Genomic DNA, 16,895 nt, shown 5'->3' with positions numbered 1-16,895 from the left:
TTGTTATGAAGTTCTAGATTATTATGAAGGCTGATTTATTTATTTTGTATACATGGGTGGGGGTGAACGTGCTACAGCGCTCTTGTGGAGTTCAGACACCTTGAGTCTCTCCCTCTGTGATCACATGGGACCCAGAGACTGAACTCAGGCCATCAGAATTACCTTGCCCACTGGTGTCTGGCCACCCAGAGCATCAGAGTTCATGCCCAGCTGTTCTGCAGAGTTGGCATCAAATTCTTTAGCCCCGCCTGGAGTCCGTGTGCTGGATTCCAGCCTATTGGTTTTTTTTCAAGTCCTGTTTCTGACACCTGCCCATGTGCGTGGTGTGCACACCCTTCAGGGTGCTCCGTGGCTTGAGGGTCCTAGCTTAGGGCTTGGCTCCTCTGGAAACCTTCTTTTCCAGCTCTGAACTTTCTCATCCAGAATTCCGGAGCCCACCTGGCTCCTGCTGAGTCATCCACTTCATCTGAGGGAGCGTGGGGTGAGAACTCCATGGGGCAGAAATGACGTATAGCAGGTCACCTGATGCTACCTGAGCACCTGTCCCTTGTACCTTCGACACCAAAGCAAGGGAAGTAATGTAAAATGTGCCGAAACGGGCATTTGATTTCCCTCTACTCTGCTATGTCTATCCTGCTTTTCCGAATGGCTTGATTGTAATGATATCGTAGGACCGGGAGACACAGCCTGATGATTCTGCTCGCTCTGTCTGACAGCTCTCTGATGTCATTTCATTAGGGACAATTCTTAATTTGTTTTATGTGCATGCGCATTTTGCCTGCATGTGTGTATGTGCGCCGCATGTGTGCAGGGCCCATAGAGACCAGAAGGAGATGTCAGATCCCCGGCTACTGGAGTTACAGGCGCATACGGAGCCATCTCCAGTATGTTTTTTTTGTTGTTGTTTTTTTGTTTTTTTTTCTTTTTCATGTGGTGAACCACTTAGGCAATAGGAAGTGACCATGGTTCCTTACCCGGAGGGACCCTCTCTCACAGTATTCGATCACCCCAAAGATCCTGGTGTCCAGCTTCACGGTGCCGTAGAACTTGGTCAGGTTGTAGTAGTCCGACTGCAGCAGCTAGGAGGGCAGACAGTGAGGCTGGTTACAAACCAAAGTGGCAGGGGGCAGGTGGGGTGCCAGGGTGGAGATTGATGCACCAGAGAAATGTGCTTCCTTTGAGATCTTCGGGAAGAAGATCCCACAGGACAGCTGAATGCCAGCTTCCGCTTCTTCCCCCAAACATCATCTTACTCAACCACACTGAATAAACATTTGAAATAGCTTTAAATAATATCAAGGCTGTGCTGTAGCTCACACAAGGCCCCGCTCTCCAGCATCCCTTGGTAGGCGACCAGTGGCACCCAGGGGACCACAGTGTTTGGGGAAAGGGGTTGAAGTCAGTTTCGAAGGGCTGTACAAGCACATACCTTGTTCAGTTCAATCTTCTGCTTCTCGGTGAAGTTGCCGTCGCTGTGTTTGAGGTCTTTCAGAATCACTTTCTGCCGAGATCAATTGCGGAAAGGGGGTATTCCTGCAGCTGTGAGTCTTTCCACAGACAATCTCCAGCCAACTGAGCCCCAGGACGGCAGAGGTGGTGCCATCACTATGAGCATTTCCCAGAAGTCTGCTTGCGGCCCCATGGTAGCGTAAACTTTCTGGAGTGGCCACAGCGTGTGACTAAGGTTCTATCTCTGGTGCCTCCTAACTGGGATGTAGTAGGCTGGAGTTTGCGTATTTCATATGGAATAGAAGAGAGGAAGGGAGGAGGGACGGAAGGAGGAAATGAGGAAAAGTGGGAAGAAAAGAGAAAAGAAAGGAAAAGCGAGGGAGGACGGAGCCCCTCCCTGTTTGGAGAGTCTTGAGAACGAACCAAAATAGAAGGGCTTCCCTGAATGAACTGACTCTCATGCTTCCTTTTTCTTCCTGTTCTCGACTTCTCACAAGAAAGCTTCATCTGTTTCTCCATGTCCCCAGAGCTCTGCCTTCCATGTGAGTCTCTTACAGCTACTGGGCACCTCTACCGCTGCATTGCCAAGGTCGGGGACCAGGGCAACCGTGTGTCAGAGCACGCAACGTAACCTGGACAGGGCAGCGAGGGCTGCTCTAACTACCCACAGGGTTCAGGGGAGCAGGGGTGCAGTGGAGCAGGGGATGGGGATTGTACTAACCGGAAGGGTTTAGAACAGTTGTAGGGGACATGATAATGATGAAGCCGGCTGTACAAACTGACCGGGTTTGGGACAGAGGGGGCTATACTAACTGCAAGGGTTCCCAAGTGGGCGCGAGGTGGGGAGCACTATGCCAACCTTTTTGTCGTATTTGCATTGCCGTAGTCTCTGGATGGTATCCCGTCTTTTGTCGTCGTCAATCTGGCAGAGAAAAGAACAGTTGTTACAGAACTTCGTGCCTGTCCCTTCCACTGCCAAAGGCGAAGGGACTTGTGGGGGCGAGTGGGCGGGGGAGATGGTGTGTCCGCTGAGTCCTCTACACCATTCAGGGCAGGCCTCCTGATGCGATCCGGGGTGTACCCTTTGCTCCTTCTGATCACACCCTTCTCCCCAGGTGTCTACCACCTCATACTCCAGGCTTTCCTCACTCCCTCTCGTGGTCCTGGTAGAACCCAGAATTCTCTTGGCTTCCTACCCCTCTGATTCTCCTCCTGGGGGAAACCTTGGCCCATGCCAGCTCCCGGCAGGTGCTCCCAGAGGAGGATGCTTCAAAAACTCACTGCATTTGAGTTGCAATTTTAGGCCAAAAGGGCCAGCAGAAATGCAAGTGAGATGATAGGACCATGTCTCTGTCAATCCTGGGTTTGGCTAGAACTGCCAAGAAGCCTGAAATGCCAATTTTTACACAATATTCCATGATTTTATATGTTGGCAATTGATTTAAAAAAATGTCAACACAGGCTGGATGGCAGTGGCACACACCTTTAGTCCTAGCCTTGAACTCACAGAGAGGCCTGCCTGTGCCTCCCAAAACAAAACAAAACAAAACGTCAATACAGAACAACACATAAATGTGTGTGCACCCATGTAAATGAACATATGTACACCACTGCAGGTTAGATATAGTTCCTGCCTTTCCTGCCACTGACTTCTGCTCTAAACACAGAAAAACAAGTTAAGACTTGTATGTTTTTCAATTTGCATTTCATTAAAACTTGACACCTGAGTATCCATCTACAATCGGCACCAGCATGGGGCAACTACATCCACATAAAAACTGAGAGAGCTTGGGAAGGAAGTCTAGACACAAGAGAACAGAGTTAAGCACAGCTTCTTGGTAGCTGCATTTTTTCAGACAGGCTCTGTTGCTGGCAGCGTGCAGAGGCGTGGCTCCTCTAAGAGAAAGTTTCCTAAGGTAGTATTAGCAGAAAAACCCCTGGCAACTTCTGGGTTCGTGCTAGGAGCAAGAGCTCTGGCTCTTTCGGGAGGTCCTGCACTTAAATGGGGTTTGTGAGCAGTGGGCTACAACTTGTTTAATGGCAACATAGACCTACTGCTTCCCTGGAGCTGGGGCAGTGAGCATGGCTCATAGAGCTGCCAGTAAACATACCTCCACCATATTCAAAAGGTCAAGAGAGGCAGAACCAATGTCTGGGGCTACTGTGACCAAGCTGTTTACCATTTTAAAAGCACTCCTGGTCAGAAAATAATTACAGATACACAATAGGACAGATTCAGACATAAAAGACCTCTAAATGAGACACAGTGTGTTTAAAAAATGTATGTAGGCTTGGGAGATGGAGGAAAAAGAGTATAGACAGTTATAAAAAGAAGTAAACAGTTTAAAAAAATAAGACAAAGTTTTTAAAGAGACAATAAAAGTAATATAAATGAGTATAGATAGTTATAATTAAAGGAGTAGAGAAAAATAAGCCATGTAAAGATGGAATATGCACATTTGATTCTGGGGGCTGCTAAGCTAAACCAACTTAAAGGTATCTTGTCTTCAAAATTTGGATCTAAGGATATGTTGCTTTGGAAAAGAGATTATGCTTTTGTTTCCACAGAAGACGAGCACCTTTGGATTCCTTCCAGGCTAATAATGTGGTTTGATGGAACAAGATCCCACAAAGGTCTCCATGAACCCCTAAAAATACTTCACCCAAGAAACAGCAGAAATTAGTAGAGAAAACTACTACACCCAAATTCCCAAAATGATTATTTATAAATGTTTATTTTCATTTAACGGGGGATATGGTATAGAAATAAATACTTTGCATTGGTATGGATCTTTGTTTATTGAAACAAATTTAAGGTCAATTTTGTTATATTTCCACTTTTGTTTAAGGTATTCTGTTTGTACAGCTAATTTAAAAATGTGATGTATAATTTAAAAATACAGATTAATAGATAGCCATTTATAATAGTCAAACTTATAGTCATGTTAGTTAGGTTTTCTAGATTTTAGAGATATATTTCAAATGGATATGTGTTCTTCAAGTCTTTCAATGACCTTCAGAATATGGTATTTAAAATGTTTTAAGAATTTAGGATTTTCCACGACAATGAGACACATCTGCTCCCGGCAGCACCAATCTACTTCAAGAGGATGATGGGCATCAAAGAGGCTCCCTGTAGAGTTTGTTAGCCAACTGAGCAAGAAGCTGCTCTTGCCTGGACTGCTTGATGGTATGCTGTAAGAACTGGACATGCAGGACCCACAGAATAATGACTGCTGAAATTACCTAAAGAAGATAAGACAATCCTTCAGGGTTTCTGCTTCATGAAAGAGTCTGCAGACATTCTATAGGACACAGAAGAAATTTCCTGCTTCATTGAAAAATCTGCCAAATACTAAAGGCCTGTAGGCTGAAGATGGGTGCCCCAACGGTACAGAAGAACTCTGGGTGACTGTCCAGAGGCAGCGAGACATTTCTGGCAACTCTAGAGTTGGAGTGGGATTTGCTTACAATGCACTTCCTACTTACTTAGGTAATATTATATCCTTCTGCGGTCTTTGTTAGTGTTGAAGACAATTATAGTTTTTCTTAGTTATGATAAAAGATAAATTAGATATGAAACTTTCCAGATACAAATAGACTAAATAAGTGTAATTTTTGCTTGATACCTGCTTTGTTACATGTAATTTTACTATGTTAAAGTTAAAACCTTTGTTTTTTATTTAGACCAAAAAGGAGATGTGGGATTCCCCTCTGTACACTGTAAATATGTTTTATTACCATTGGTTAATAAAGAAGCTGTTTTGGCCAACGGCTTAGCAGAGTAAAGCCAGGCAGAAAATCTGAACAGAGATATATAGAGAGAGTAGGCAGAGTCAGGGAGATGCCATGTAGCTGCTGAAGGAGGAAGACACCCAGAACCTTTAGCGGTAAGTCACAGCCTTATGGTGATACACAGATTAATATAAATGGGTTAATTTAAGATGTAAGAGTTAGTTAATAAGAAGCCTGAGATAATAGGCCAAACAATGTTGTTTTCTGTGTGGTTATTCTGGTCTAAGCAGTCTCTGCCTATTTGGGAAAATGCCTTTATAAGATCTGGCTGTATGCAGGCCTGTAGTGCATTTTCTTAATTAATGATTGATGGGGGAAGGTTTAGCCTATTGTGGGTGGGGCCACCCTGGGCTGTGGTCCTGGTTTCTATAAGAAAGCAGGCTGAGTGAAGAAGCCATGGAGAGCAAGCCAGTAAGCAGAACTTATCCATGTTTTCTGCATCAGTTTCTGCCTCCTGGTTCCTGCCCTGTTTGAGTTCTTATCTTGATTTCCTTCAATGATGAACAGTGACATAGAAGTGTAGCCCTTTCCTCCAAAGTCACTTTGGTCATGATGTTTCATCACAGCAATATAAACCCGGACTAAGGCAAAAATTGGTATCAGGAGTAGGAGTATCGATATGACAGACCTGACCATGTTTTGAGGGGAGGATTGTGGAAAGACTTCGGAAATTTGAACTAGAAAAGCCATTTAGAATTCAAACATTGGTGAGCTATTCTGCAGGTACTTGGAAGATTAAACAATGTTGAGAGAAATGCAGATGAAGGAGGCCTGGCTTGTGAAAACCCAAGGAAAGGTTTGAGAGTTGCTTAAAGACTTTATCAGGCCCATTTCTATTCTGAGTTAAGAATTGGTGGTTCTGGCTTGCTGGCACGGAAGAATCAGTGTGATTAACGAGATACCAGAATCACTGAGGTAAACATTTGCTCTACTGGGACAATTGATGCTGGTCTGCAGGAGGTGAGAATTAGCAGTGATTAGGAAGAGACCAGCAACACTGAGGGAAGACCTTCTGGGAAGTGCTTCCTCAGAGTGAGCACTCAGGAGCTATGTTTCAGAGGTGAGCAAGGTTACACCTTGTGCTGCCAGCCAAACCTGGTAGTGTAAGAGTCACCCACCCAGGTGGTACTTTTGAAGGCATGAGGGGTCATGGAAATAACTGAGGCTTAGTACTTTATGGTAGGCTGGAGTCCTTGAAGAGAGGCCAGGAGAGGCTATTGGTGAAAGCACAGTTCGGATGCAGCAAGAGGCCCCAGCATTTTGGAGATGCCAGGACCAAGGAATGACCGCCAAGAGCAACAGCAGAGGTGAAGTGGAGTTTAGAAGACAAGCCGTGTGCGCTGCAGAGGGTGAAGTCAGAGAAGGGACCCAAGCTCCTTGGAGAGGCCCAGAAGACTATGAGTAAATCTGAGATATTAGACAGTGAGTTATGTATGCTGTTGAAGCTTGGTTTTGCTTTATTTGGCTTGTGACTGTACCCTGGTTCTTCTCTCTAAGAAAATATTTAATTAATCTTGATTTTACAGGAGCCCATGGTAAAAAGACTTTAAACTTTTAAAAAATAGATTGCATTTTAAAGAAGACTGATATTTTTAAAAATACAACTTTTAAAGTGTTTAAAAATTTGAGTTTGTAAAATATTCTATGTTATGATGTTTATATTAATGTGTGACCTTGGGGCTGAATAGGAAAAGAAAGATTATGGCTTAATAGCGATGTGTTTGTGTGTCAAGTTTAACAAGGGATCAATTGTGCTGGCCAGTATCATGTCAACTCGACACACACTATATTCATCTGAGAGGAGGAAGCCTCAGTTGAGAACATGTTTCCATTTTCCTTTTACCTACATTGCTGGTTGAATGATAAAGAAGTCCAAATTTAGGGTTTAGTAGACTAGAGGAGAGCTGCTGGAGCATGAAGTAAGCCTGGGGCAAAGGAAAATGCCACCCATGTACAGCCGTGAGTAGGTTCAAGCCACCAGAAGGCAGCGTGCAGGATGTGGAGGTGGAATACCCATAAGGCTTGGCGCCACTTCCTGTTCTCTTTCTCTGCTTTCTGTGTGTGGTGACATCATGTGACCACATTGCTGGCAGAGAAGCTCCAAACTGTGATATGATTTTATGTCTGTCTATCAGCTCTTGCCTGACTTGAGAGAATTCACAAACTCCTTTCTGTGCTTCAGCTTAGAAATGCTGATAATTCTATGGCATGTGTCAGGAGGTAAGATCTTCAAGTCTACAATTAATTTGGATTCAAACTGTAGTCACATTTTTGGAATTCCAGTCCTGTTACCTGATGGGCTCAGGAGAAGATGAAGCAGAGTGATAACACATCTAGCATGTAAATTCTCAGTAAGTGATCACTATTAATCAATCTATCTATCTATCTATCTATCTATCTATCTATCTATCTATCTATCATCCATCTATCTATCTTCTATCTATATATCATCTATATATCTGTCTATCTATCTGTCTGTCTGTCTGTCTATCATCTATCTATCTATCTATCTATCTATCTATCTATCTATCTATCTATCTATCATCTATCTATCTATCTATCGCCTATCTATCTGTCTGTCGTCTATCATCTATCTATCTATCTATCTATCTATCTATCTATCTATCTATCTATCTATCTATCTATCTATCTCTGTCTATCTATCTATCCCCTGTCTGTCTGTCTGTCTATCTGTCTGTCTATCGTCTATCATCTATCTATCTATCTATCTATCTATCTATCTATCTATCTATCTATCATCTATCTATTATCTATCTACCCATCCTGGCTGGTTTTGTGTGTCAACTTGATACAAACTAAGTCATCAGAGAGGAAGGAGCCTCAGTTAAGGAAATGCCTTCATGAGATCCAGCTGTAAGGCATTTTCTTAATTAGTGATCAGTGGGGGAGGGTCCAGCCCATAGTGGGTGATGCCATCCCTGGGATAGTGGTCTTGAATTCTATAGGAAAGCAGGCTGAGCGAGCCAGGAGAAGCAAGCCAGTAAGCAGCACTCCTCTATGACCTCTGCATCAGCTCCTGTCTCTAGAATCTTGCTCTGTTTGAGTTCCTGTCCTGATTTCCTTCAGCGATGAGCAGCAATGTGGAAGTGTAAGCCAAATAAATCCTTTTTTTCCTCAACTTGCTTTTTGTCCATGGTGTTTCATTGTAGTAATATCAACCCTATCTATCTGTCTATCTATCTATCTATCTATCTATCTATCTATCTATCTATCTATCTATGACCCTAAACTGATGTGGGAAATCCTTCTGTATATGTGTTGCTTTTATTGGTTAATGAATAAAGAAGCTGCCTTGGCCTGTGATAGGGCAGAGTAGAGCTAGGTGGGGAAAACTAAACTGAATGCTGGGAGAAAGAAGGCAGAATCAAGAGAAGCCATGTAGCAGCCACCGCAGATAGATATGCTGGAAACTTGCCAGTAAGCCACAGCCACAGGTGATACACAGATTAATAGAAATGGGTTAACCAAAGATATAAGAGCTAGCTAGCAATGTGCTTAAGTGATTGGCCAAGCAGTGTTGTAATTAATACAGTCCCTGTGTTATTATTTCAGGGCTGAGCAGCTGGGCATGAACAAGTGAGTTCTGTCAACACCTACACACAGCTTCTCAATCCTTTGTCTTTCAGTGTCGTCATCACAGCCATGCCAATAAAGCTGAAGCAGAGGCTCCATATGGGGAGTTGGCCTTCCTGCAGTAAATAGAGGTGAGTTGTTCACACTGGCTACCATTTGCTTTTCTAGACAAATCTTAGCAGAGGCCTCCTCAGCAATGACCAAAACATGTGGCAGTTACTTAGCGTGAAGAGTTGAGTACCCAGGGTGAGAAGAGCCTACCAGCATTTATTTCTCTTCCAGGTCAGATGCGAAGACTGACACACTGTTGGGGTTTGGAGGTGAAATTTCTCCCATAGGCTCATGTGTCTGAAGATTTGATGCCCAGCTGGTGATGTTACTAGGGGATGTTCTAGAACCTGTAGGAGGTAGGACATAGCTGGGGGAAGTGGGTCACTAAGAGGAAAGGGGTGGGACAATCCTTACAGATTGGAATATCGCAGGGCTCTGTCCTAACTGCTCTCTTTGCTGACCCATCAAGTCATGGGCAAGCTATCTAGCAAGCCACTACAACCACAGCCAAAGTAGTCCTGAAACCATGAGCCAAAACCATCTTTCCTCCTTTAAGTTGCAAACATCTAAATCTTGGATTCCTGTGATGTAGGAGGGTCTTCTATCTATCTGTTATTTCACTGGTTAATTAATAAAGAAAACTGCTTGGTCTGATAGGTCAGAATATAGGTAGGCGGGGAAAACAGAACAGAATGCTGGGAGAAAGAAAGCAAAGTCAGGCAACCTCCATGAAGCTCCGGCCTGAGATGTATGTGGGTTAGAATCTTCCCGGTAAGCCATGACCCCGTGGTGATACACATATTACTAGATGTGGGCTAAAGCAAGATGTGAGAGTTAGCCAAGAAGAGGCTAGATATAATGGGCCAGGCAGTGTTTAAATAAATACAGTTTGTGTGTTGTTATTTCCGGGGCTAAACTAGCCATGTGGGAGCCGAGTGGGATGAAAAGCAGGCCTGCTCGCCTCATGACTACAGAGTGGCACTCCAACGTGGTAATGAATTCCATGTAAAACCTGAGAGAACTTAATTTTAAACACAGAAAAAAAAAAGAATTTAACACAGCTTTGTGCTGTTTGGTAGGGCGTGCTGTAGAGAGATTTCCTGATTCAGCAAAAACAACAGATAGATAGAAGACCCTCCTACATCATTCCTGAATGAACTAAAGTGTCCATACGTGACACATTTGCTACCATGCCACCAAAGTCCTATCATCACAGAGTCCTCATCAACAGGTAGATCACACCTAACTTACCTTCAGGCTGATCTGGCTGGTCTCATTGGTCTCCAGAGGAAAGATATTTTCAGAAGGAATGTGGGACCATTTTTTCTGTCGAAGTTCATTATCTCTTCTGTATTTTCTGTAAAATGAATACCAGGAGGCATTTATCAGTATCTGTCTTAGTTAGGGTTTCTGTTGCAGTGAAGAAACACCATGACCACAGCAGCTCTTATAAAGGAAAATATTTAATTGAGTGGCTTACAGTTCAGAGGTTTAGTTCATTATCATCATGGTGGGACATGGCAGCATGCAGGCAGGCATGGTTCTGGAGAAGGAGTTGAGAGTTCTACATCTTGATCCAAAAAGGCAACAGGAAATGGTCTGGGACAGTGGGTGTAGCTTGAGCATATATGAGACCTCAGAGCCTGGCTCCACAGGGACACACTTCCACCAACAACGTCATACCAACTCCAACAAAGCCACACCTCCTAACAGTACCACTGCCTATAATCTTATGGGGGCTATTACATTCAAACCATCACAGCATCCATTCCGTTTGCCTCCCAGACTCTAGGAGAAACTTAGGACCTTGACCTGCAGTTCTCAGGCCAGCAGACACCGAGTATGGCCCCTATGCTCTTGCAACTGCTAATTGGGCTACTGTGGGCTTTGCTGTTCTCTTCTCTTTATTTCCCTATCCCAAGCTCCTCGCTAAGACAGTGATTTAGTATAATAAAGGATCTGGACTGAGGGTGAAAAGGATGAAAGACAATCAAAGCAAAACTAGAAACAAACAAAACCCTAACAACCGTGAGGGGCAAAAAATGTAAAATCTGGAACCACCTTTGATTCCACAGTACTCCTAAATAACCCAGTTCTGTTCATGCCTTGCCCTTAAAACAAGAAGTTTAAAACATGCCAAGAGGATCATGCCTGGAACCCAGCATTTGGGAGGTGGAGGCACGAAGATGAGTTCAAGACCAGCTTGAGCTGTATGAGGTCCTATTTCAACAATTATCCCAAGGTACAAAGACAGTTCTAATTCCTTTCTTAAGGCTCTGCACATGATACCATCTTGGGTTACAGTGGAGGAACACACTTTCAACTTCACGGATACCACGAAATCCTTTTCCAAAGTAGGATGCCAATTTCCCAACACAAGAACTCTCATTTCCAATATTCTTGATATCATTATGCATTTTTAAACATTTATGATGTCTGTAAAATTGTGGCTCATTGTTTCTTAGTTTTGTGTTAGTTTGACTTCTGCAAAGAGGCTATTTCCAGATATTTGCCGGCTATGTTATGGCATCAAAGAGTTGGTATAGAGTTGTTTGTGTTTTCTCAGTTTCATTATTGTATCATTTTCTTTTATTATCTTACATGAATTTTGATCTCTCTTTCTGTGTGTGTCTATATGGATTGGTATGTGATTGGATGTGTATGAATTGGTGTGTGTGTGTATGTGGACTGGTGTATGTCTGTGTGTGTGTGTGTCTATGTGGATGGTGTATGTGTCAGTGTATGCATATGTATTTAGTGTGTGAGCATGTGTGTTATGGTTGTGTGTTTATGGATTTGTGGGGATGGGGGTGTGTGTGCATGTTTGTGAAAGCATGTGAGCATGTGTGTGTGTATGGGTATTAGTGCGTATGTGAGAGAGAGTTGCTGCGGTCTGCAGGAATCATACAATGAGATTTCAGCTGAAAGATCAGGAGGCTGATCCACCAGAACAAATGTGTTCTGATGGAGAGAAACTCAGTTCTCAAAGAGCTGGGCCACCACCTTTTAATACAGGGGACCTCTGAGTACCAGCTTCAGTGTCCCCTTCAGGGCTCAGAAAAAGACTTACAGCAAGCACAGGACTTAGATCTGAGGGTGAAATGAATTCCCCACTATGTACTTTTCTGCATCAGTTTCTTTCTTCTTCTCCTCTTGTTCTGTAAAGTTTCCAGTTTATATACACACAAAACAAAGGCAATTGTCTGAGCTTGAATGTCCCTTTATCTCGGAAGGTCCCAAATGTGATCTGTATGAAAGACTTCTTTCCTGAACACATGTGATGGGGGAGAGTCTTCTGTTTTGTGTTGATTTCATTGGTTAAATAAAGAAACTGCCTTGGCCCTTTAATAGGACAGAAATTAGGTAGGCGGAGTAGACAGACAGAATGCTGGGAGAAAGAAGCCGAGTCAGGCAGTCGCCATGATTCTCCCACTCCAAATTGACGCAGGTTAAGATCTTTCCTGGTAAGCTACCTTGTGGTGTTACACAGATTATTAGAAATGGGTTAGATCAATATGTAAGAGCTAGCCAATAAGAGGCTGGAACTAATGGGCCAGGCAGTGTTTAAAAGAATACAGTTTCCGTGTAATTATTTTGGGTATAAAGCTAGCCGTGCAGGCGGCCGGGTGCCAGGAACATAGCCCGCTGCTCCTCACAACAGAGTGGCGCTCAACGTGGTTAACTAATGCAACGTAAAACCTGAGAGGGCTTAAAAAGGAGAGAGAGAGGGAATTTAAGACAGCTTTTTGCTGTTTGTGGGTGGCTTGCCGCAAAGAAATTGTCCTGACTCAGCAGCAGGAAAAAACTGACTGTTTTAAAATGCTGGCTTTCTGGGCTGTACCGCCAGTGCAAACTCTGGCTTTAAAGCATTTCAATGGCTTTTATGGGACTGGATGTTTGTGTTCCCGCTTGGGATCAGGAGGAAAGTAGCTGAGACCATGCCCTTGGCTCAGCTCTTCCTGTCTGGGCAGATGGCAGAATCAGACTTGGTCAGGCAGGAGAGCATGGCCTCCATACAGAGACATGTTTTCAGACTGTGCAGTGCTCTGCATGTCAGATTTGGCTGTAACTTGGATGAAAAGAGTTTCTGTGCTGCACACTCAGTCTCAGAATTAAACTGCTGACTGTGGCTCCAATGCGGACTTGCTATATGCCTGGAACTGTTCGCAGCTCAGGGGCACCAAATGGATATGAGGCAGAGGAGCGGCTGCTCCTTGCTGAACTGTGCTGACCTCAGGCAGGAATGACTGTAATTACCATAACAACAGCGCAGTTAAGGTTTAGACTGGCAGTAAACAGGCAGTACCGTATTACCCCTACATGGTACAACTTAAGTTTTTAGGAAGTGCTTAGCATTTTAAGAACTGCTCCTGGATAGTAAAAAAATTACAGATTCACAATAGGACAGATTCAGACAAAGGCTTGGGAGAGAGAAGAAAAAAATATAGAGAGAATAAAGTTAATGTCTTAAAAAAAGGGTAAAGTCTTTAAAGAGGCAGAATAAAGTAAAGTGATAGAAGAAAAATAAGTCACGTAAAAATGAAAAATTCACAGAGAGTCTGGATTATGTACATTGTGTTTTCTTTAAAATTTTTGATTGTGAAGGAGCTAAGTACAGAGAGACATTTCATTACATGGGCTGCCAAGATAAACCAGAATGGATATAAGGGTATTATGATTTCAGAATTTGAGTCTAAGGACATGATGCTTTGGAAAGGAGTTTCTTTTTTTGTTTTCGCAGAGGATGGGGCACTGTGGATTGCTTCTATCCCAATATGGTATGATAGACCACACCCTCCTGAAAGGTTGCTGTGAACACCTTCAGAAAATTACTTCATTCAACTGCCAACTAATATGAACCTGGCACACAGGTTATACCATGAAAGACCTAATTAACGACGCCCCCATTCAGCAGGAAGCAGTTTGGAAAGAAAAAACTGCGCCCATGTTCCCAAATATTGTTTATAAATGTTCTTTTACATTTAAAGGGAGAAATGATATAGGTATGAATAATTTGCATTGGTATGGATTTTAAGGTCAATTTTGTTATATGTAATTTCTGCTCTTGATTAAGGTATTGTGATTGTGTAGTTCATTTAAAAATGTAGTGTTTAATTAGGAAATATAAGTTGTTAATGGATATTCATCAATAATAGTAAAGCTTGTAGTTATGTTAGTTAGATTTTCTAGATATATAGAGATATATTTCAATTAGATAGGCATTCTTCATATCTTTCAAAGACTATAGAACATGGCATTTAAGATGTTTTAATAACTTAGGGTTTTTCATGACAATGAGACACGTCTGCTCCTGGCAGCACCAATCTACTTCAAGAGGAAGATGGGCATCGAAGAGGATCCTTATGGAGTTTGATAGCCATTTGGGCAAGAAACTGCTCTTGCCTGGACTGTTGCATAAATGGGACACAAAGAACCTGCAGAGAAAGGACTGCTGAACTTGCCTAAAGGTGAGATGGTCTTTCGGGGTTCCTGACTCATGAAAGAGTCTGCGAGACATTCTGCAGGATACAGCAGAAAGTGACTGAACTGTCTTTGGAATTTCCTGCTTGATGAAAATGTCTGCTGGATACTATGGGCCTGAAGGCTGAAGATGGATGCCCCAACGGTACAAAAGAACTTTGGGTGACTATCCAGGCAGTGAGATGTCTCTGTCATTTCTAGAGTTTGAAGTTTCTTATTTCTTGTTTACTTAGGTAATATTATATCCTTCTGGAGTCTTTGATGGAGTTGAAGAATGGATAGATAATTATAGTTTTCCTTAGTTATGATTAAAGATAAAATAGATATAAATATTGTAACTGTAATTCTTGCTTGATAACTGTTTTGTTATATGTAATCTTACTATGTTAAAGTGAAACCCTTCTTTTTTGTTTAAACAGAAAAAGGGGAAATGATGGGGTAGAGTCATCTGTTTTGTGTTGATTTCATTGGTTAAATAAAGAAACTGCCTTGGCCCTTTAATAGGACAGAAAATTAGGTAGGCGGAGTAGACAGACAGAATGCTGGGAGAAAGAAGCTGAGTCAGGCAGTTGCCATGATTCTCTGACCCCAGACAGATGTAGGCTAGAATCTTTCCTGGTAAGACATCATCTCATGATGCTACACAGAATATTAGAAATGGGTTAGATCAATATGTAAGAGCTAGCCAATAAGAGGCTGGAACTAATGGGCCAGGCAGTGTTTAAAAGAATACAGTTTCCATGTAATTATTTCGGGTAAAGCTAGCCGGGTGGTGGGAAGCGTCCCGCCGTTCTTACAACACACATGTCCTAACAAATGGAAGATAGTTGCAGGGAGATGGCTTCTAATGTATCGCAGGGAATGAAGCAGAGATTAGACTGTGGGAACCAAGGTAATTGCCTGTGACTAAATTTCCCACTGGAGGGCCCACAGAGTACAGGGAGGATGACCTAATATACCAGTACATGGGAAAGAGTTGTGCCCATAATCCATACTCTGCTGAATCTTGCACCAAAGGAAAGTGTTTACAACTTTACAAGAGAAACAGTCGATATGCAAAAAGTGGTAGGCCCAGCACTTGGCACACTGGGTTTGCCTCTATCATTCGTTCTGCTCTTTTTTTTTTTCTTGAGACAAAGTTTCTCTGTAGCTTTGGAACCTATCCTGGAACTAGATCCTGTAGACCAGGCTGGCCTCGAACTCACAGAGATCTGCCTGCTTCTGCTTCCCAAGTACTGAGATTAAAGGTGTGCACCCCCATCATCCAGTCAGCCTTCCGCTCTATCTACTGAAATCTCACTGCATGATTCCTGCGGACCACAGCGTCGAGCGTCTGTGTATTGGTGTGTGTGTGTCTGTGGATTGGCATGGGGGTTGATGTATGCATGTGTATGTGTCTATGTGGATTGGTGTTTGTGTGACTGAGTGTGCATATAGATTGGTATATGTATATGTGGATTTGTGTGTGTGTGTGTATTGGTGTGTTTCATATATATATGTGTACACCACAGAGTGCTTCTTCCAGAGGTCCTAAGTTCAATTCCCAGCAACCACATTGTGGTTCACAACCATCTGTAATGAGATCTGGTGCCCTCTTGAGGAAGAGACCTGGTCAGTTGTCCTCATCAACTTAGACCAAGTACAGGGATTCTAACCTACCATATCAGCTTCTGCCTTTGACACTGCTTTTGATGCAGAATGCCTTCAAGATCCCAGGTCTGCCTGTTGCATCATGGATTGCCAACATACACCAGACCTGTGCCCCATCTCCTCCCCACCAGGAGGGAAAGCCTGTGGGAAGGCGGTAGGTACCTCAGCACCAGGAGAGCAATAAGCAGCAGCAGAACCACAATCCCCGCGAGCGTGAAGACAGCGATCATCAGGATTTGAGGGCCTGTGGCAAGGGAGCAGGAGCAGCACATTAGTGGGACCACGGATGAGTGTGAACGCGCCCCAAGCTTCTCCTGCTGTAACACATCTTGATGACAGGAGAAGCAAGAGCCTCTCTGAAGAATCCCAATCTTTTTAAAATCTCTTTAATGGTGATAGGCATCCTGCATCCCCAAGCTCTGAAGAAAGCTGTTGTATGTGCTCAGGGAAAAATGCTAACTACTTGGGCAGTGATGGCATGCACCTTTAATCCCAGCACTCAGATGGCAGAGTTCAAGGCCCATATGGACTACACAGAGAAACCCTGTCTTGAAAAATCAAAAAAACAAAAAAAAAACAATAAAACCCAACTATCCAGCCAACCAACCAACCAACCAACCAAACAAACAAACAAACAAACAGAAAAAGGATTCCTTTTAGCATCGCTTGTTTTTCTCGGTGTGTGAGGATTATAGGGTTATAGGCACATGACAACAGACACGCCTGTGTAATGCTTTATTTCTGACCAAAAACATACCATGGTCATAAGAGCATTACGTGGTATTCAACACACATAATTTGGAGGGCTCTAAGCCTATCTGCCGTTCTCCAGACCTGTGTGTCTAAGGAGGTTCTCGCAGGAAGAAAGTGAAGGG

General features: G+C 43.2%; 1 protein-coding gene across 1 annotated transcript in view; it reads right to left on the bottom strand.

The window, feature by feature from the left end:
- The window catches only part of Gucy2c (guanylate cyclase 2C), a 75,537-nt gene that overhangs the window by 25,941 nt on the left and 32,701 nt on the right, over positions 1–16,895 (bottom strand). The window contains exons 11-15 of the mRNA XM_057782159.1: positions 16,183–16,264; positions 10,141–10,246; positions 2,309–2,371; positions 1,430–1,501; positions 975–1,079 (exon numbers count right to left, since the gene is read on the bottom strand). Of these exons, the coding sequence (XP_057638142.1) occupies positions 975–1,079; positions 1,430–1,501; positions 2,309–2,371; positions 10,141–10,246; positions 16,183–16,264 (428 nt within the window). The remainder of the gene's footprint in view (positions 1–974; positions 1,080–1,429; positions 1,502–2,308; positions 2,372–10,140; positions 10,247–16,182; positions 16,265–16,895) is intronic.

The sequence above is a fragment of the Chionomys nivalis genome, chromosome 1 (assembly GCF_950005125.1).
Source record: "Chionomys nivalis chromosome 1, mChiNiv1.1, whole genome shotgun sequence".
NCBI lineage: Eukaryota > Metazoa > Chordata > Mammalia > Rodentia > Cricetidae > Chionomys > Chionomys nivalis.
The sequence above is the reverse complement of the archived record's forward strand: the minus strand, read 5'-3'. Positions and strand labels throughout refer to the sequence as shown.